Source organism: Rattus norvegicus, chromosome 18 (assembly GCF_021556685.1).
Source record: "Rattus norvegicus strain SHRSP/BbbUtx chromosome 18, alternate assembly SHRSP_T2T, whole genome shotgun sequence".
Classification (NCBI taxonomy): Eukaryota; Metazoa; Chordata; class Mammalia; order Rodentia; family Muridae; genus Rattus; species Rattus norvegicus.
The window spans coordinates 36,316,886-36,339,095 of NC_141551.1; the positions used below are offsets into that span (position 1 = coordinate 36,316,886).

At 36.8% G+C, this 22,210-nt stretch overlaps 1 protein-coding gene across 2 annotated transcripts in view; it reads left to right on the top strand.

The window, feature by feature from the left end:
- Nucleotides 1-16,153: 16,153 nt before the first annotated feature.
- Nucleotides 16,154-22,210, top strand: part of Spink5 (serine peptidase inhibitor, Kazal type 5) — a 72,474-nt gene continuing 66,417 nt past the window's right edge. Inside the window, exons 1-4 of one of the 2 annotated variants that reach the window (XM_087593093.1) lie at nt 16,154-16,320; nt 18,528-18,578; nt 19,892-20,043; nt 21,063-21,088. In XM_087593093.1, the coding sequence (XP_087449219.1) occupies nt 19,989-20,043; nt 21,063-21,088 (81 nt within the window). In that variant the 5' untranslated portion in view covers nt 16,154-16,320; nt 18,528-18,578; nt 19,892-19,988. Of the gene's footprint in view, nt 16,321-18,527; nt 18,579-19,891; nt 20,044-21,062; nt 21,089-22,210 lie in introns of those variants that run through there. The other variant, NM_001170606.1, reaches the window with a different exon arrangement.

Below are 22,210 nucleotides of genomic sequence, written 5' to 3' on the forward strand. Positions count from 1 at the left end.
AAAATATACAAAGAACTCAAGAAGTTAGACTGCAGGGAGACAAATAACCCTATTAAAAAATGGTGTTCAGAGCTAAACAAAGAATTCACAGCTGAGGAATGCCGAATGGCTGAGAAACACCTAAAGAAATGTTCAACATCTTTATTCATAAGGGAAATGCAAATCAAAAGAACCCTGAGATTTCACCTCACACCAGTGAGAATGGCTAAGATCAAAAACTCAGGTGACAGCAGATGCTGGCGAGGATACGGAGAAAGAGGAAGACTCCTCCACTGTTGGTGGGATTGCAGACTGGTACAACCATTCTGGAAATCAGTCTGGAGGTTCCTCAGAAAATTGGACATTGAACTGCCTGAGGATCCAGCTATACCTCTCTTGGGCATATACTCAAAGGATGCCCCAACATATAAAAAAGACACGTGCTCCACTATGTTCATCGCAGCCTTATTTATAATAGCCAGAAGCTGGAAAGAACCCAGATGCCTTTCTACAGAGGAATGGATACAGAAAATGTGGTACATATACACAATGGAATATTACTCAGCTATCAAAAACAATGACTTTATGAAATTCGTAGGCAAATGGTTGGAACTGGAAAATATCATCCTGAGTGAGGTAACCCAGTCACAGAAAACACACATGGTATGCACTCATTGATAAGTGTGTATTAGCCCAAATGCTTGAATTACCCTAGATGCCTAGAACACATGAAACTCATGATGGATGATCAAAATGTGAATGCTTCACTCCTTCTTTAAAAGGGGAACAAGAATACCCGTGGCAGGGAATAGAGAGGCAAAGATTAAAACAGACACAGAAGGAACACCCATTCAGAGCCTGCCCCACATGTGGCCCATACATATACAGCCACCCAATTAGACAAGATGGATGAAGCAAAGAAGTGCAGACCGATAGGAGCCGGATGTAGATCGCTCCTGAGAGACACAGCCAGAATACAGCAAATACAGAGGCGAATGCCAGCAGCAAACCACTGAACTGAGAATAGGACCCCTGTTGAAGGAATCAGAGAAAGAACTGGAAGAACTTGAAGGAGCTCGAGACTTCATATGTACAACAATGCCAAGCAACCAGAGCTTCCAGGGACTAAGCCACTACCTAAGGACTATACATGGACTGACCCTGGACTCTGACCTCATAGGTAGCAATGAATAGCCTAGTAAGATCACCAGTGTAAGGGGAAGCCCTGGGTCCTGCTAAGACTGAACCCCCAGTGAAATAGATTGTTGGGGGGAGGGCGCAAGGGGGGAGGGTGGGGAGGGGAACACCCATAAAGAAGGGGAGGGGGGGCTAGGGGGATGTTTGCCCCGAAACCGGGAAACCGGGAAAGGGAATAACACTCGAAATGTATATAAGAAATACTCAAGTTAGTAAAAAAAAAAAAAAAGAAGAAAAGAAAAAAGAAATCTGCTGGATGTAGGGTTAGTGAAGATCTTTCCCAATCTATAGGTTGCTGTTTTTTTACTATTGACAGTGTTTTGACTTACAGAAAGAGGTCCCATTATTAATTGTTAATCTTAGAATATAAGCCACTGGTATTTTTTTCAGGAAATTTTCCCTGTACCCACACACAAGGCTATTTTCCACTTCCTCTTATAGCAGTTTCAGTGTATCTGGTTTTATGTTGAGGTCCTTCCTTGATCCACTTGGACTTGAGCTTTGTGCATGTTGATAAATATAAGTCAGCTTGCATTCTTCTACATGCAGACAGCAAGTTACACCAACACAATTTGATGAAGATGGTTTCTTTTTTGTTGTTACATGGTTTTGGCTTCTTTGTCAAAGATCAAGAGCCCGTAGATGTGTGGGTTTATTTCTGGTTCTTCAATTCTATTCCATTGATCAACTTGTCTGTCTCTATACCAATATCATTCAATTTTGTAAATATTACCCTTTAGTAACATTGCATTACCTTGTCATTACCTGTCATTACCTTGAGGTCAGGGACGGTAATTTGCCCAGTTTTATTGTTTAGAACTGTTTAGAATCTTTTATTGTTTAGAATTGTTTTGGCTATGGGGGTTTTTCCCATATACAGTTGAGAATTGCTCTTTCCATGTCTATGAAGAAACGTGTTAGGATTTTGATGGGGATTGCATCCAATCTGTAGATTGCTTTTGATAAGGTTGTCATTTTCACTATGTTAATCTTACCAAATCCTGAGTATGGGAAATCTTTCTATCTTCTGAGGTCTTCTTTGATTTCTTTATGCAGGAACTGTAAGTTCTTGCCATATAGCTCTTTCACTTGCTTGATTAGAGTTACACCAAAATATTTTATATCATTTGTGGATATAATGAAGGGTATTGTTTCCCTATTTCTGTCTCAGCCTGTTTATCACTTGTATAAGGAAGGCTACTGATTTATTTGAGTTAATTTTATATCCAGCCACTTTGCTGAAGTTTTTTTATCAGCTGTAGGAGTTCTCTGGTAGAGTTTTGGGGGTTACTTATATATGCTATCCTATCAACCCCAAGTAGTGATACCTTTACTTCTTCCTTTCCAATTGATCTACTTTTGTTTTCTTATTGTTCTAGCTAGAACTTCAAGTACTATATTGAATAGATAGGGAGAAAGGGGCAGCCCCATCTTGTCCCTGATTTTAGTGGAGTTGATTCCAATTTATTTCCATTTAATTTGATGTTGGCAGTCAATTTGTTGTATAATGCTGTTATTATGTTTAAGTATGTGCCATGAATTCCTGATTTCTCCATGACATTAAATATGAAGGGGCATTGGATTACATAAAATACTTTTTCAATATCTAATGAGATGATCATGTAACTGTTTTGAGTTTGTATCTATACTAAATTATGTTAACGTATTTTAATATATTGAACCATCCCTACATTACTGGGATAAAGTCTACTATTGATCAGGATGAATGATGTTCTTGATATGTTCTGAAATTCAGTTTGTGAGAATTTTATTGAGTATTTGGGCAATTTCATAAGTGAGATTGCTCTAAAGTTCTCTGTGTTGGATCTTTCTGTGGTATCAGAGTAACTGTGACTATGACTTCATAGAATGAATTAGGCAGCATTTCTTTTGTATCTATTTTGTGAAATACTTTGAATAGTTTGAGAGGTATTGGTATTAGCTGCTCTCCTGTGCCTATGTGTTTGAGGCTCTTCTCCACTTTTTCTTCTATTAGTTTCAGTGTATCTGGTTCTATGTGGAGGTCCTTGATCCACTTGGACTTGAGTTTCGCACAGGGTGATAAGAATGGATTGATTTGCATTCTTTCTACACAATGATAACCAGTTGAACCAGCACCATTTGCTGGGAATGCTATCCTTTTTCCACTGGATGGTTTTAGCTCTTTGTCAAAGTAACCATAGGTATGTAGGCTCATTTCTGGGTCTTCAATTCTATTCCACTGTTCTATCTGCCTCTCTCTGTACCAACACCATGCAGTTTTTTTAAATCACTATTTCTCTATAATAAAGCTTGAGGCCAAGGATGGTGATTCCCCAGAACTTCTTTTATTGTTGAGGATAGTTTTCACTATCCTGGGTTTTTTGTTTTTCCAAATGAATTTGCAAATTGCTCTTTCTAACTCTATGAAGAATTGAGTTGGAATTTTGATAGGGATTGCATTGAATCTGTAGATTGCTTTTGGCAAGATGGTCGTTTTTACAATATTAATATTGCCAATCCATGAGCATGGGAGATCTTTCCATCTTTTGAGATCTCCTTCAATTTCTTCCTTCAGAGACTTGAAATTCTTGTTAAACAGATTGTTCACTTGCTTGGTTAGAGCCACACCAAGGTAATTTATATTATTTGTGACTGTTATGAAGGGTGTCATTTCCCTAATTTTTTTCTCAGCCTGTTTATCCTTTGTGTAAAGGAAGGTTTGAGTAAATTTTATATCCAAGTACTTTGCTGAAGTGGCTTATCAGGCATAGTAGTTCTCTGGTGGAACTTTTGGGGTCACTTAAATATACTATTATACCATCTGCAAGTACTGATATTTTGACTTCTTCCTTTCCAATTTGTATCCCTTTGACCTCCTTTTGTTGTCTGATTGCTTCAAGTACTATATTGAATACGTAGGGAGAGAGTGGGCAGCCTTGTCTAGTCACTGATTTTAGTAGGATTGCTTCAAGTTTCTCTCCATTTAGTTTGATATTGACTACTGATTTGCTGTATAGTGCTTTTTACAATGTTTAGGTATATGGACCTTGATTTCCTGATCTTTCCAAGACTTAACATTAAGGAGTGTTGAATTTTGTCAAATGTTTCTTTGTCATCTAATGAGATGAACATGTGGTTTTTATTTTTTTGAGCTTGTTTATATAATGGATTATGTATATTGAACCATCCTTGTTTACCTGGGGTAAAGCCTACTTGGTCTTAATGGATGATCATTTTGATGTGATCTTGGATTCAGTTTGTGAGAATTTTATTGAGTATTTTTGCATAGATATTCATAATGGAAATTGGTCTAAAGTTCTCTTTCTTTGTTGGGTCTCTGGGTGATTTAGGCATAAGCAGAATTGTGGCTTAGAAGGAATTGGGTAGTGTTCCTTTTGTTTTCATTTTGTGGAACTGTTTGTACTGTATTGGTATTAGATCTTCTCTGAAGATCTGATAGAATCTCCACTAAACCCATCTGGTCCTGGGCTTTTTTTTTTTTTTTTTTTTTTGGTTGGGAGACTTTTAATAACTGCTTCTATTTCTTTAGGCATTATGGGACTATTTAGATGGTTTACCTGATCCTAATTTAAATTTTGTACCTGGTATCTGTCTAGAAAATTGTTCATTTCATCCAGATTTTCAAATTTTGTTGAATATAGGCTTTTGTAATAGGATCTGATGATTTTTTAATTTCCTCAGATTCTGTTGTTATGTCTCCCTTTTCATTTCTGATTTTGTTAATTTGGATACTCTCTCTGTGTGCCATCTGGTTTGTCTGGCTAAAGCTTTAGCTATCTTGTTGATTTTCTCAATGAACCAACTCCTGGTTTTGTTGATTCTTTATAGTGGTTTTTGTTTCTACTTGGTTGATTTCAGCCCTGAGTTTGATTATTTCCGGCCATCTTGGGTGTATTTCTTCCTTCTGTTTTAGAGCTTTATGTGTGCTGTCAAGTTGCTTATTTGCTCTCTCTCTATTTTCTTTTTAGAGGCACTCAGAGCTATGAGTTTTCCTCTTAGCACTGCTTTCATTCTGTCCCTTAAGTACGGGTATGTTGTGCCTTCATTTTCATTAAATTCTATAAAGTCTTTAATTTCTTTCTTTATTTCTTCTTTGACAAAATTATTATTGAGTAGAATTTTGTTCAGCTTCCATGTGTATGTGGGGGATTTCTGTCATTTCTGTTGTTGTTGAAGACCAGCCTTAGTTCGTGGTGATCTGAGTAGGATGCGTAGGATTATTTCAATCTTCTTGTATCTGTTGAGGCCTGTTTTATGACTGATTATATGGTCAATTTTGGAGAAAGGCACCATGAAGTGCTGAGAAGAAGGTATATTCTTTTGTTTTAGGATAGAATGTTCTATAGGTATCTGTTAAATCCATTTGGTTCATAACTTCTCTTCGTTTCTCTGTGTCTCTGTTTAGTTTCTGTTTCCATTGATGAGAGTGGGGTGTTGAAGTCTACCACTATTACTGTGAGATGCAATGTGTGCTTTGAGCTTTAATAAGGTTTCTTTTATGAATGCAGGTGCCATTGCATTTGGAGCATTGCTATTCAGGTTTGAGAGTTCTTGGTGGATTTTTCCTCTGATGAATATGAAGTGTCCTTCCTTATCTTTTTTGATGACTTTTGGATGAAAGTCGATTTTATTTGATATTAGAATGGCTACTCCAGCTTGTTTCTTGGGGCCATTTTCCATGTGTGTAAATTTGGTTTTGTCATGGAATAGCTTGTTTTCTAGATCTATGTTAATTGAGAGTTTTGCTGGATATGGTAGTCAGAGCTGACATTTGTGTTCTCTTAGGGACTGTATAACATCAGACTAGCATCTTCTGGCTTTCATAGTCTCTGGTGAGAAGTCTGGTATAATTCTTATAGGTCTGCCTTTATATGTTACTTGACATTTACCCTTTACTGCTTTTAATACTCTTTCTTCGTTTCGTGCATTTGGTATTTTGACTATTACGTGACAGGAGGAATTTCTTTTCTGGTCCAATCTATTTGGAATTCTGTAGGCTTCTTGTATGTTTATGGGCATCTCTTTCTTGAGGTTAGGGAAGTTTGATGAAGATATTTACTGGCCCTTTAAGTTGGGAATCTTTGCTGTCTTCCATACCTATTTTCCTTAGTTTTGATCTTCTTACTGTGTCCTGGAATTCCTGGATGTTTTGGGCTAGGAGCTTTTTGTGTTTTGCATTTTCTTTGATGGTTGTGCTAATGTTTTCTATGGTATCTTCTGCTCCTGAGAGTCTCTCTTCTGTCTCTTGTATTCTATTGGTGATGCTTACATCTATGACTCCTGATCTTTTTTCTAGGTTTTTCTATCTCCAGGGTTGTCTCCCTTTGTGATTTCTTTATTGTTTCTATTTCCATTTTTAGATCCTGGATCATTTCATTCAATTCCTTTACCTGTTTTGTTGTGTTTCTGGAATTCTTTAAGGGATTTTTGTTTCCTCTCTAAGGACTTCTACTTTTTTAAAAAGTATTCTGTACTTTTAAAAGGTATTTATTTATGTCCAAATTAAAGTCCTCTATCATAATCATGAGGTATGATTTTTAAATCCAAATCTGGCTTTTTCAGCATGTTGGGATATCCAATATTTGCTTTGGTGGGACAACTGGGCTCTCTGATGATGCCTAGTAATCTTAGTTTCTGTTGCTTAGGTTCCTGTGCTTGCCTCTTGCCATCTGGTTGTCTCTGTTGTTAGCTTGTCTTGCTATCTCTCACAGTGGCTTGACCCTCCTGCAAGCCTTTGTGACAGCACTCCTGGAGACCAGTTTTCTCCCAGCAGGATATGGGTACAGAGTCTATGTCACAGGGTCATCTCCAGACACAGGTGGAAACTGGAAGCATCCTGTCCCAGACTGCTCCTCAGTTCCTGTGCTAGAGGGTCCAGGCAGGCTCCTCTTGAGCCAGGAGTGTTAGCAGAAGTGGTGGTCTCCCCTGTGCTCTCTGGATTAGCTCACTTCTGAGAGTTCAGCTCTCTCCCCCATGGGATCTGAGATCTGTGGACTGGGTCTGCTCTGGACACAGGCAGAAACCAGAAGCCTTACCCAATTTTTTAATAGGGTTATTTGTTTGAGAGGGGGGAGAGAGAGAGAGAGAGAGAGAGGGAGAGAGAGAGAGAGAGAGAGAGAGGCTAATGAACCATAGAGTCAGAAAGTTAGAAGGTTCTCAAGTCCCTCTACCCCTCAATGTAATAAAAGGAATAAACTCTTGCTGAGGGACACTTGACTCTTTAGTGGAGCTGTATGCAAGATGGCAGGAAGCAGGAGAGGTGCAGATTTTGTGAGTCGTTATGCTTGCTGAGGTAGAACTTCTGATGCTGCATCTATCTCTGAGTCACACATATTCCTGTAAGAAACCCCTTACTCAGGTTCCTGTAAGTAACTCAGTGCATCCATTGACCTAGCAAGCTCGACTAGGTCACATTGATTCTCTGGTATGTCATCAGTATCATCTGTCATTGGTACGTCATCTGATGTAAACAGAAGTCTGTTCACATATTCTGAAAAAAACATGTACATGTGCCAGGTTCTCATCTTCACTAATGATATTCAACATGTTTCCTACATATCAATATTAAGATTACCTAAATTTATTCAGATAAATATATAGAATTAAAGAAGAGGAAAATGTTAAGTTCCTAATATCTACATTAATTGTGTTCTTAACTACAACACTTTACTTCTGGTTAATTTCTATGTAGCACTTACATTCTACAGTTTAAATCTACTCATTTCTCTGGTGGCCCGGTAGGTGGGTACTTATTTACATGAACCACAACTGTGCAATTGTTTTCTCCTCTCTCCAGAGAATGAAATAGCCAGGTCATTGTAAATGTGGTTTTACATAATAACACAGGTGAGTTAACTTGAAAGTTTATCTAGAAAATTTAACTAGAAAGTTTCCTGTTCTAGTGTTTTTTTTCTTTATGGAGATTTATATTTCTTTATGGTGTATACTTTCTGTCCAGAAGACTCAATATTTATTGTAGTACAAATCCTAACAATTAATACATTCTTTTAACTTCCCTATGATAACTTTCCCTAATGTTTTGTATTTAACCTTCACCTTAAGAGGCAATTTTTTTCAACATAGAATTGTCTGGGTTGACAGCTTTTCCTTTTGTCATTTTAAGGAAGTTTGTATACTGCCTCTTTGATGACCTTACTTCCAAAGAGCAATCTGGAAAATTCTGATTTTTATGGGAACAGAACCTTACCACAGCTTCTCAGCTTTTGTTTGCATTTTACTGCTGGTAATTTCTGGAGGTTCTTGGACCCACCAGTGTGGAAACATCTGTGATGTTTCCGTCTCATGATTTTTTTTTTCTGGTTCCCAAACCGTAAACTGGGAGATCACAGCTGCATTCAGTTAACCTTTTCTAGTTCTCCTTCAGCCTTTTTTTAAAAATTTTGCCTGGTTCCCATATTCTGTACTTTGAAACTCACTACTTTTTCTTTTAAATTGTCGAATTCAATGTTAATTACACTTAAACCATCCTCACCTTAAGGTCAAAGTTTAACTTCTATTCTTTTCAAAAAACTTTAATCTTTTATGTATACATTTTATATGGTTGAGTATGTAAAGCATATTCCTAGTAATCGTTTTAATTTTATTTTCTTAGCATTGTAACACCCCTCACATTTGCACAACTGGTTTGAAAATATTCTGACTGACCTTTCCTTCCCTTGGGACATAGATTTTTGTTTGTTAACAGGCCTTTGGAAAATTAGATTAACAGCAGACACCATCAATGCATCATTCTTGGTTGGTGAATTTGTGTGTGTGTGTGTGTGTGTGTGTGTGTGTGTGTGTGTGTGTGTGTGCCTGTTGTTTGTTTTGTTCTCCAGGACCATGTAATGATTTTATCATTTATTAGTAAGTTCTGTTGGGTGGGATTAGGGGGATAAGTATCCAGTCTATGGCAACTTATCTTCCACTAATGCAAAGCCCCTTTGAATACTTAGTCCAAGGTCTTGCTAGCTGTTCACCCCAGAGGTGAGGAAAGCGCCGTTACTGACCATGTGAGGAAATAAACGCTGCTTTCTCTGTCTTTTCAAGTAGAACAGGCCTTTCCTTAATATTAATTTGCTTCCCTATATTCTTTTTAAATTTTTATCATATTTTGTGGATTTTGTATGTATGGCACTTTGCCTGCCTGTGTGTCTGTGCACATTGTTTGTGACTGGTGCACTCAGGGGCCAGAGGAAGGCACTGGATTCCCTCAGAATTGGGGTTACAGATGGTTACAAGCCACCGTGTAGGTGCTAGGAATTGAACCCTGGTCTTGTGGAAGAGTTTTTAACTGCAGATCCAGGTCTCCAGATCTGCCCTCCAAGTCAACAGTAAGCATGCTGCTGAATACTTGGGTGATACTCAGGTCTCTGGAGTTCTTACTTCCTGTCTCTCTTATCCTGGGAATTCTCACTTCTTGAAACCTTATTCTTCCTGCAAGCCAGGCTACTCCAAAACATTGAGTAGCTGGCCTTGGGTTTTTCCTCCACACCCTGCAACTAGAAGATACTCTCATGCCAGAAGCCTGGAGCAATATTAGCACACTGTGTGGTTTATCCAGTCACTAGGGGACTGGATAACTTCGTTTAACTTCGTTTTGAGAAACTGGTATGTATACTTTTGATAACTGGATTCTCCCATTTATCCTCTTTGGTTTTTATTTTATTGCTGGTTCTTCTATCTCTTTAATCCTGAGGAGAGCAGATAGCATAATTCTAGGATGGGACTCATATTTGATACTGTAACAGGACAAACAATGTAGCTGGAGGATTTTTTTACTGTTGTCTATCAAAACATCTTCTAAGTATTCAAGTATGTGCCCATAGATTATAGTTTCTATCATCCTTGGTCATGAAGAGAAAATTCTTATTTGGAGTAGGTGGTAGTTATTACAGGAACTCATAGAAGCTGCTGAGAATATATGATTATGGAGGGGCAGGGTGACTAAGGTCTCTCCATAAGAAGAGAAAATAATCATCCATCTTTATCACACTTTTCAAACTCAAGGAAACAGGAAAAAATGGCAGTAGAATGTAGGAGCAAAAAAGTGGTACGTGCTGTATTTGTGTCTTCCAAACTGAGACATTTTCTCCTGCAAGGAGCAAGATGACTTCTGAGACTCAAGAAGCTCAAAAGATGAGTGTTGAACACTCATGATCCTCACCCCAGAGTTGCAGAAGGATTAAAACTTTTCTACAGTAGAAGAGAATCTTCATTGGAGCTGTCTTTGAATTACACAGTGAACCCCAGAGTGGGGGCTTTGAGGGACAGAGAACTACTTGGGTTATCCATGCTCCTGTAAATAACTACAGTTTATTCTTTTTTCCTGGTAAACTCATAAGTTCACTAAACTAGACTTGAATGGAATGATTTTTTTAGTCGGTTGTTGCTACTTTAAGTTTAAAAATAAAGCTTTAAAAAAGTCTCCTTAGGACAAGCTATATAACACTGAGTATCTTTGGATGGATTCAACTGTTCTGTTGATTATAAGAGAGCACCATTTTTTATTCCTTTTCCCAGGAAATAGAAATAAAAAACCATCATTATGAGGAAAATTACTCAATCTTGTTTAAAATATTTAACTTCATTATACAAATGTATTAAGTGGTCAAATAATTTTAAAATTGAAAAATAAAATAACTGTTTTGTTCAATAAGTTATTCTATGATCACATATTGCTCTGTAACAAAATATATGCATAATAGATAAAAATAAATTGATGAATATCCTATTAATTCTAGTAACTATAAAGAGAACTTAAATTATCCAGTATACATCTATCTTTAAATTACTTTCCTTCGTTAGATAATTTTTCTATTTTCCTAAGAGAAAAATAAAAACATGCATATTTTATACTTTTGACTTGTCCTGGGTCTTCCATTCCAAGGCTATTTAAAGATGGAAACTACACTTCCTTGATATAGAATTTTAGACAAGAAAATATATTACTTTCTAGAAAGTGCTTTCTTCAATCATGTGGTTTTACAATAGGGATTTAAAAATGAAAGGGCCAGTCCAACTGAAAGAGAGCTGCAGGATCTCCATGATACAGGGAAACAACAGGATAACTGGAGGTATCTCAATGAGAATCCAATAATGATGGAGTCACAGAAGCCATAGACCTTGAACCAAACCAATAACTCATTGCAATAAACATTTGCAAGTGAAGAAGTGTGGATAAAGGGATATACTGTAGGACACACCATGACATACTACAGCATCCATGACAAGATGTTTTCTATGCTTTGTTTTTGTTTTTAATTTTACTTTGGAAGGAGGTTGCAAAGGCAAAGGGCAGATATGATGAGGGGATGGGGAGATAAGTGGGACTTGGATGCATGATATGAAATTAAAAAGAATCAATAAAAAGTTTAAAAATGCAGAGTCATAGATTTTAGTAAAGATGTCTGAAAATGTCATAAGAAATAATACTATTAACTGCCTAAAAACTCACATAATACATGTGAGTCTGTTATTAAGTATACTTATGTAATTTAAAAAAATTTTCTATCTGGGTGGAAAATACTTTCTACAAAAGCCAAAGCATATCCAACAAAAGCAACATCATGACCTCTTTTATGTTTTTGGTCAGGGATGTCCACAAGATGCTCAAAATATTATAGTCTATTGATATCATCCTTGGTTCCTCCAAGGGGTGGAAATCAGGTTCCTATTATTGAAGATGCCATGGTCTTTAGAAACAGGGTCTCCTGACCTCTGTGTTGGAATTGACCTGAATGGCTTCTCCCTGAGGATTAACTTTCATGGTACCAAAAGGTTCTATGTAAGATTCCAAACAAGGGAAACAACCAAAAGTCCTACCCAGTTATGATGTCTATGAACTTCAGCAATTACTACCAGAATGTCAAGAAAACCATAAAGGTGCCATAGTGGCACCTATATCTTGATTGTATCCAACAACTCTAGATTGGCCTTGAAACCCATTCAACAGGAAGGATATCATGCCTCAGGATTAGTGAAGTCATAGATCTTGGAGGAGAACCTACAACCACCAGTTTATTTTAAACAGGCACTAATTACTAATTTCAGGCCTTCATTCTTAATTTTAAAGCCTAAAGCTCTATAAACGAGCTTCATAGTCAACACATATGAGTCATGGAGGTGTTATCTGTCACTGGTCACACTTCCTTTAGGCCAGATTTTATTTTATTTTATTAAAATTTGTGGTAACATATCACTGACTCACACTGCAAAGCCCCACATTGTCCTCAGACTTATGACTCTCATTCCCTGGTCTTCTGAGGTCTTGAATCATAGTCATGAACCAAAAAATGAGATCTTCTTTCTAAAAGCAACTGAGATTAAATAAACTATTATTTATAGAAGCTTGTTATTATAAAGCAGAATTTAATTTTCAGGATTGTATTAAATTGTATTTTTCCCATTAATTCTTTTTTTTTTACAAGAAGTGAGGAAAGATAATATAATATAATTGAGAGATGACCATAATTTTTACAAAGCACATCATGTGCATGTTTCACTGTCACTAAAGGATACGGAGAATGAACAACACCTTAACTATGCTCAATATATATATTCATAGTGGATGTAAGCTGTCAGTTCAAGGCTCTCTCTTTGTCCAAAAATTCTCATCACTCTTCCTTCTCCTTTCTTCCCTTTCATTCTCATTCTTTTGCCTTCTTCCTTCCCATTCTTTTCCCTCTTCTGACTAGAAAGCCTGAAGTTTACTAAAGTTTTACCATCAAGGCTTTGAATATTGTTAATATTTTTTAAAAAATTTTTAAATTTATATAAATTTTATGAACCCCAGATCATTAGTTCCAACCCCTACTTCCTTAAAAAAAGAAACTAAACACAAAGCAAAAGTCCATTTTCTTATAGTTTTTACACAGCTTGTTCTTCACAGGTAGCTGGGTACCATTGGTAGCTTTATCTAAACAATACAAAGGTGAAGAACAGTAAAGTTAAAATGTTTCCTTAGAAAGTTTTAAAATGTATGCAAGTAAAGCAGCTAGCTCTCTCTAATATCTTTCTAGGCACTGTCATCTCCAATTCCCGAAGTAGCCAGAATGAAGTACTAACCATTTATACACTTATACACCATTTTTTATTCTCTAGCCTATTTGCACACTCTAGCAATTCCATAGCCTCAGGTACTCTACATCTAATTCTATTTGTTTCTTGATTGTATACAAACCTTCTTCCTACAAGATAAACCCATCTATCATTTGCTTGGTTTTTATTGATTTCTTCTTTTCCTTGAGACAACATTAACTGTCTATCCTTGATGTCCTCAAGTTCACCCTGGCTAATTAATGCAGCAGTCACTGAACCAGAGAGTACATGCATCTCCTAATAATTCCAAGATCAAGGCTAAGTAGCACAATGAACAATTTCAACAAAGGACTGTGTAGGCTTTTATGGCCTCTGTGGTTATGGCGTCTAGATCCTTTCCTATGCCCCTAAAGACCAAGGAGGAGGCCTGTAACTTGTCCTCCACAGCCTTATGACCACCTATATTTCTCATTCCCAAGAACTGCATCTGTTTCATTTATAATGGAGTGATTAGCTCTGTGTAATGGGGGAAAGTATATTCACCAGAAGGGGATAGAAACTAGAATAAGGGGCTGGGGATTTAGCTCAGTGGTAGAGCGCTTACCTAGGAAGCGCAAGGCCCTGGGTTCGGTCCCCAGCTCCGGAAAAAAAAAAAGAACCAAAGAAACTAGAATAAAAGAGACAGCAAATCAGCCTCAGGGCAACAGCAACCATCGGCACAGCCTGGAATCAATGACCTGGTAACACTTGAGGGGCAGAAACTCCCCTTTTTAAGCCATGCTGGGCCCAGCATTCATGGATTTTCAGATGCTGATAGTATATTACTTCCAAACATTTTATAACTATTTGTATAGGACCAGTTACAGTGGATACTCAGTTTTGTAAAAGATAATAGTGATGTCAATAGTGCTTAGGAGGATGGATTCTGGGAGTTTGTCTTGAGTGCATGATGCCATGTACAAAGAGAACTACTTATAAAAAGAATGATCTCAGGAAAGTTACAGGACCATAGCAAACTATAATTTCTACTAAAAAAGAACAAAATTGTATGAGCAGCTAGTGCTCTCCAGGCATCCTAATATTTTTCTTGCTCACAGCACCCACATGCACACACACACACACACACACACACACACACACACACACACACACACACTATTCAATTTCTTTTACCACTACTCACTACTTATGTAGTGTTCCTGAGTTAATGTATTATGTTTTGTGGTAATTGTTTGTCTTAAGGAAGATAGTTCCCCAAACCTTCGTGTCTAGATTATAGGAATAAATTCTAAGATTCATTGGAATTTATAAATTTTCACATGATGGACAATGAAGGGATTCTACCAATAGTAACTGTAGGGAGAAGATGGATATTGTATTTAAGAGCAATGCATTGCAACCTCACATATTTAATACATACAAATTAGACATGAGTCTTCCCTGTTTTCTTAACCATAATCTAATGGAAGCAATAATCAGACCTATAAATAGCAGTCTATATATTTACTAAACAAACAATTTGTTCTATTCTCAGATACAAATAGATTCTTATCTCTCTCATTCTTAGTCTTTCCATGTAAACAGAAAGGAATTCTCAAACAGGGAGTGAGGTGGTTTGCTAATTAAGCATTCTAGATAAGAAGTTAAATAAAGGCTGTCTTCCACTTGGAGTTGATATCTTTCCCAAAGAAGTATCAAAAAATAAAATACATAGAGGAAATAATAGAATTATATGATAAAGGAATTAAGAAGTAAGAAGATAACCGCTTTATTATGTCTTTAAAGATTTATTAAGAAATGTAGATACTCCTCAACTAATAATTTTTGGGGTCCCAAGAAATCCATAAAATTTGACACTACTGTACTCCAAAAATGGAACTCAGGCAAATTCTGTCAAGAAAGCCAAGAAACTCTAACGAGATAGGTCACAGGTTATGGACCCTAGAAAAGAACCTGCTGCTATCCTCCTCCTTGATACATAGCATTAAATCAACTCATGATGATGTATCACTATACCATCTATTAGTGCATTAGTCAACCCTCATCAGAGAACCCCCCCCACAGTGGACAACTAATGAAGAGACTGACAACTGGACAATCTGCAGAGAATAAGAGACTTTGAATGTTCAAACATAAATGAGATGTCTAAATATAACACCACACCCTTAATGCTCAGGGATTTATATCAAAGAGGTGGTACAAAGATGGTAAAATCCAGATGTTCTGGATGACTTCAAGGAAACAATGATTTCCAGACACAACAGGGTGAGCATATGAACACTGAGATATTGTGACAGCATGCACAACATCTGCACAAATTCAAGCAAGACAGAATCCTAGCGTGGAGGCAGGGAGAGGGAAAGAACTCCTATTCATACCTCAGTAACTGTTCATGTTTGATAGCTGTTAGGAGAAGGAAAGTCCGTTTTTATTAGTGGTGAGACAACAGGTATATGGCCTACATTCCAGGGAAGGCTGTATGTCTAGAAGAAATGGGACTCAATTAGCTTCAAAAGGATATAGGGTGGTGGGGATGAAGGTAGATGAGTGAAGAGGTGGGTAGAATGCAGGATGATTTAGGAGAGGAGATAAATAGGATCAAATTACATTGTATGAAATTCTCAAAGAATTAATGAAACTACAGAAGATAGAAAATGGTAAAGATTGTATAAGAGAACGCAGATGTCACCTAACTCTCCACTAGTTATTTTGCTATGCATACATTACCACCAAAATTGCACTTAATACTTCTAACCTACTGGACGTCATTAGTCTAATCTATCTTAAATGTGCCCAGAGTCCTTCCATTATAGTATTAGGGGAAAACTAAACTAACAACAATCCATTTGGCAATGAAGCAGTGAGTATTCCCAGGAGTCTATTGAGCAATTCATGTACTGAAGGTGAAAGCTGAGTGGCTACAGGATTATAGTCTGATTTACAGTTGAAGACTGCAAGTGCACACTCAAGTTGAAGGAAGACCTTTATACTTGTACTGCTTTTTAATTTGGTTCAGTTTTTTTTCCCTACATGACATATGCTACACTCACTGGTGGAATAAAAAGGAACCTTAATTTAGGGATTGCCTGTACCAGATTGTCTGTGAGTAAGGCCATTGGGAATTTACTTGATTAATGATGGATGGGGGAGGGGGAGGGCAATCTACTATGGGAAATAATACTACTGCTAGGCAGGTGTCGAGGGTTGTATGTGGAAGCAAGTCGAGGAGGTTTTGGACAACAAATCGGTAAGCAACATTCTTGCATGACCTCTCCTTCAGTTCCTCCTTCCGCATTCCAACTTTCACTTTCCTTCACAGTGGTCCATAATAGAACATGTAAGCTGAATAATCTCGTTTCTGTCCAAGTTGATTTAGTGTTTTCTCATAGTGACAAAAGCAATACCAACAAAAGAATTTTCATCATTGTCTATTTGAATATTGAGACTTATAATTGTGTGTGTGTGTGTGTGTGTGTGTGTGTGTGTGCGTGTGTGTGTGAAGAGAGAAAATCATAGAGAACCAACAAAGAAATCAAACCAATGGAGTATTAAATTAAAAATCATGGTGAAAGCTGGGGAGTTATAAGATATCATAGCTATTAATTAATCACTAAAAACATCGAGGAGCTCAATGCATAGTAAAAGAGAAAACTAATTTTGATGTTGAGAAATATTTTTTGTTTCTGGGGATATTGCTGTTCTATAAAATGCTGCATATTCTATCCCTTTTTCTCTCCTTGTTAGTACCTATCATGTGGGTTCAAATTTGAATCTGGCTGACAAATGAACAGGATTAGAAAGCTCACACCTTTTCTCATCCAATCCTTTTCCTTTCTAGAAAGAGGAAGGAAATAGTTCTATGTCTGTGATGAGTAAACTAAATGTTCAGAAGACAAGGATGGAATTGTGAATTTGGGAAATATTCTCTGGAAGCCTAGCAGTGATCTGAGCCTGGCTTCAACCTCATTCATTTTAATTTAATAATTATGGTTTTAAGAAACAAGGAGGTGTGCTCTGCCTCGGTGAGCACTACAGAATAGAGCTATGCTGTGCTGTGCAGGAAGGGTCTTTCATGCTCCTCTTCTTTCTCCCGTAGGCATTTACATATAGGTGCATGTCTATTTCCAAAACATCTGTTCCCCAGAAAACTACTTTCGTATGTTTCTCTCTTCCTCTTAATACTTTACGAATCCTTCAAAAAAATGGTTAGGGTGCCTATGTAACTCACAAATGTTAAATTTCACAAACTTGAAAGAAAAAACCCTGAAGAAAAAAAAGAAACAAGGAATGATTGACAGAACATGGGATTAATCACCTCCAGATTTGCAAGGTTCCTGAAGTGAACTGGAGAGAAAGCCTTGATGGCAGGGGCAGCTATTGGGATCTTTCAGTATTTGGGGAACTGGGTGTTCTCCTCCTGGGAGTGGAGGCTCTGGCTGTCAGTGATGAGCATGTGGCCAGGAGGGAGGAGTCCACCTCCTTCATGTTTCCTCATAGCAGAGATTCTTCAAAGAGAGACTCACCTGTTGGCTCTTTTGTTTTTTCCTGCCTGGTTCTAAATCCAACCCTGGGAATAGTATTCATCTGATCTAGTGTTGGGATCATCAGAGCTTTTACACAGTCACTGCTTCTATTGTGCAGATTAATTTGCTTACCAACACACACAGGTTTCATGTGGTCTGAGTTGGCATATACAAAATAAAATATTAATATTTTTACACCAATATTTAAAATACTTTACAGGCAAGGCAGCCCTGGTCTCAGTGGAGAGCATGTGTGTCTAATCCTGTAAAGACTTGATGTTGCAGAAAAGGAGGATCCTGGGGGAAGGATAAGATTGGTGGGGGGGAAGAGATGAGGGTTTGGGAGTGTGGGGAAACATCCTCTCAAGGCAAAGGAGAGGGGAAGAGGTAAAAGGAGGGGGGGAACTGGGAGGGTGCATTATTTGGAATGTAAATAAATAAAATAATTCAATTAAAGAAAGCTTTTACAGAAACAAGGGTACCCTTATGAACACAATCATGAAATGAAAAGGACACTTTTGATTTCAATTAAGCTTTGGAATGTGGATGCTCAGGAAACTTGCAACTGTTGTCGAGGTCCAGGTTCAAGTAGGTTGACTTTAAAATGTAGGTTCTTGAGAACCTACTGGGAGACAAGATATCACTAGCTATAAAACTCACCATTTATTCTTGATATTGATAAAAGTAGTAAAGTTATGCAAACACACAATCACAATATGCAGGTAACATTTGAGCCTTACAACAAGTGTAAAATGATTGCATTATTTACTCTGCTTTACATGTTAGGAAACAGTCTCAGAGGAAAGAAGTGATTTGCCCAAGGCAGCAGAGCAATTGGTGAGTCAAATGTTGGACCCAGTGAGATCTTGTTCCAAAGCTGGTTCATTTCCATTATGCTGTCGTCACATGGACAGGAATAGAAACAGACTGCCAGCCTCCCTGCCCGTATTCCTTCAACTAAGTTATGAAAGACCTTGGTTTTCTTTGCTCTCCAAGGTCACTATTTTACTAAAGAATGGAATTTTAATAAAACTATTACAAAATTAGTAGTCAACAGTTGTTTTGTAACTGATAAGTTATTTCATGAGAGAAATGGGAGAAAAATCTGATTATTTGGATTTTGATAGTGCAGATATTATAAAAAGACCTTTCGTTTCAGGACTGCTTTTCTGTATGTGGAGGGACTCCAAGAATTACTGAAATCAAACTACTTGGTTCTGGCTTCAGTTACTTTTTAAAATGTCCTTTAGCTGAGAGACCTAAGCCAACACTGGAAGGTGTGCTGACATCCATAATGTGCTACTTGTAGAATGAAACAAAGAAACAACAATACTAGAAAAAGGTTATACTCATGTATTTGTAACTTTTAATTATATTTTTTATTGAAGGAAGGCCAAGTAATAAAAGAATAAATTTATTTGGCATAGAGTGTGATTTTTATATCACGGATTATAGAAAGTTCAATCTTGAGTCTCTAATGCTTGTGTGGTATTTGGTTAGGATAGCATATTGTTTTGATTGAGATTTATTTCTGTAGTTCTAGGTAGGGAAGAAGATCAGTATCTCCCATGTTAGGCAAGTGTTTCATTGCTTGACGACTTCAGCAACCCTAAGAGAAGGTTTATAAGTAGTTATGTACAAGGCATATTTTCACAAAGTTTCTGCCCTTACCTGTGTGTGCACCGAAAAGGATGCCAACTTTGTAGTCGCAATTAAACCGCACACTTCAGAAGTACTGTAGATAACATCAGTGGGAAGCCTAGGTTCTCATTACACACAACTTTTCCCAGATGTAGAAATCTTTACTTTTTTTCCCTGCTGTGTAGGGCAATCAATCTGTCTGCTTCCCCTTCCCCCTCTCACTTATGAAGGGAGGTCAATTAGAGAGAGGCATATTTGACTAGGAGGTACTTGGTATCACATAGGATTTCTAATCACATAGAATTAGAAATGATCAACTTTAGGTAGGGTTCTTTCTATAGGCTTTTGAGAATGAGTTTTATAAAAATTCATTACTCTTCTAGAAATAGACATTATCTACTTAAATCTGATACCTTGGCAGGATCTCACAAAATGGAAACTAAACTGGTGTCGTCTAAGGAGTCTATCTAACATGATCCTGAACAACTGGTTCTTCTGTGTGTCACCAGATGTATAAAAGTGAGCTGCATCTCATGAGGTCAGTCTTAGAGCACCAGCTGAGCAATGCACAGAGCAGTCCTGTAACCAACTTACATCATCTTCAGCATGAAGACAGCCACGGTGCCAATGCTTCTCACCCTGGCATTTTATCTCACACAAGGTGAGCAATTTGAATAAACTGAAGTTTCTTATCACACAGCTCAGAGCCTGGGAAAGGGACTTTTCTTCCTCAATTCCACTTAGAAAATGTGTGTGTGTGTGTGTGTGTGTGTGTGTGTGTTTTAAAGTCTTAAATCATCTTTAAAAAATGAAAGGTGTTAGGACTTTTTTCTCTGAGAGTCCCTCCTAACAACTTTACATTAGTTCTGAAAAGCCAGTAGTTTATTTTGTACTTTCCCTTCACTAAGCATCCAGTTTTTACTACTTCTAGATATGAGATATTTAAAACTGACATGTATTAAATAATACATGTACTTTGATAATACATGTATAAAAGAATATTAAAAATTAATTAATAAAATATAACAAATTATATTGACTTCCTTTTTAAGATCTATAAGATATATTTTCTTATATTTTTATCTTAAAAATTTTAAATATGCAGCTTGCTAAAATATCTTAAAAATGAATCAGAAATATTGTAGCTGAGGATGAAGTAATTTTGTGAGAGCTAGAAAATGAGTTTTCTAACTTTGGTTGTTTGGATGACATGGGCTACACAGATTTACCTTTCTCTGACAAGTGCATTTTAAAACACAGAACCTTGGTACAAGACTATACTTATACACAAATATTTTTACCTTCATATTGTCTGAGTGTTTTAAATTATATTCAATTTAGTATAAAGTATTTCATGCTAATCACCTTTCAAAGGAGAATGACATGTTTTATTATACAATAAGGTTTTAGAGGAAGTAGATAATCTGGTAGGAGTGGGATTATACTATAGTATTATTTTCCAAAGTAGATGAACCTTCCTAAGATATTGAGCCTCTATGACTCCTTGCACACTGCATTCATTTGATAGGCCACCACGAATCTTAATAAATTCAAGATAATTTGTGGTTTTAGAGTATACTGTCAGTAAAGCAATAAGATCCTTCCATTATGTGAATCATATGTCTAGCTTATTATATATTTTATACTCTTTTAACTTTGGTTTCTGCATTTTTGTTCTAGATGCCTCCAGTTGGAAAGGAAATCAGGTCAGTCCTGCTTCTTCTCATTGAATTCATTCCAAGTTTCCTAAAGAAAACTGATTTGTGGCCAACACCTTCATATTAATTACACAGACAGCATACTGACAGGCACTAATAGCTTCTGTTAAAAACAAAGAAACAAGTCTTTATGGATCAAGCATGAGTATTTCTCTCTATGTTTCTCTGTCTTTTTGTCTCCTTCTCTGTAATTCTGTCCCCCCTTCCTCTCTCTATATTATTGATATAAGGTGTTCTCAAGAGGCAATCTATCATGCTAAAATGATGCTTTAAAACACCATAGACAAGCACAAAAAAATTAACTAAAATAATTACTCTTGTTCCTTTCAGCAGTTAAAAAAGATATAACACATATTTTCTGGTAATTATTATGCAAAGAAAGATGTGTCTGTAGACAGCACATAGCATACACATGTGCACATGTATGTGCATGCATACACAAAATTAAATAAATGTTTAATTGCTAATATATTTCTAATTTTTTTTCTGGAGCTGGGGACCAAACCTAGGGCCTTGCACTTGCTAGGCAAGCGCTCTACTGCTGAGCTAAATCCCCAACCCCCTCTAATTTTATTTTAAAGTACCAGAGTATTCTAAAGTAAACAAAAGACATCAAACCCATGCCTCTCTGAAACATTAATTTTTGCAACAGTAAACAAAGAAATCAATATGTGGTACATTAAATAATAGTACTAGGAAGAAAAGGAGTAAGATACAGAATATTCCAGGAACTAAAGTTTGTCTTTATTTCTAAACTAATTAAATACACAAAGTTTTATATGGTGAGAAAACATGGAAAGATGAACAAAAAAAAAACCAAAAGAGATATTTGCATCTTATAGCAGCCCATGTAGAAGCAACTATGAGGGCAGAGCCCTGGATTCCAGAAGGTATCCAGCCATTTCTGATAAGCCTGGTACTGAGAAATCAAAGAACAATTTTGTATAGAAATACATGTTATATGCATTTGAAAGATAATTAAAAAGCTGTGTCTTTGTAAAGTACTTATTTTATTTTTTGGTCTCAGGCTGCTGTGCATATTATTGGTTATCATGTAAAGCAATACTGCGTGTGTAGAAAAATTTGCTCTATCTCTCAAAGGTCATGAAC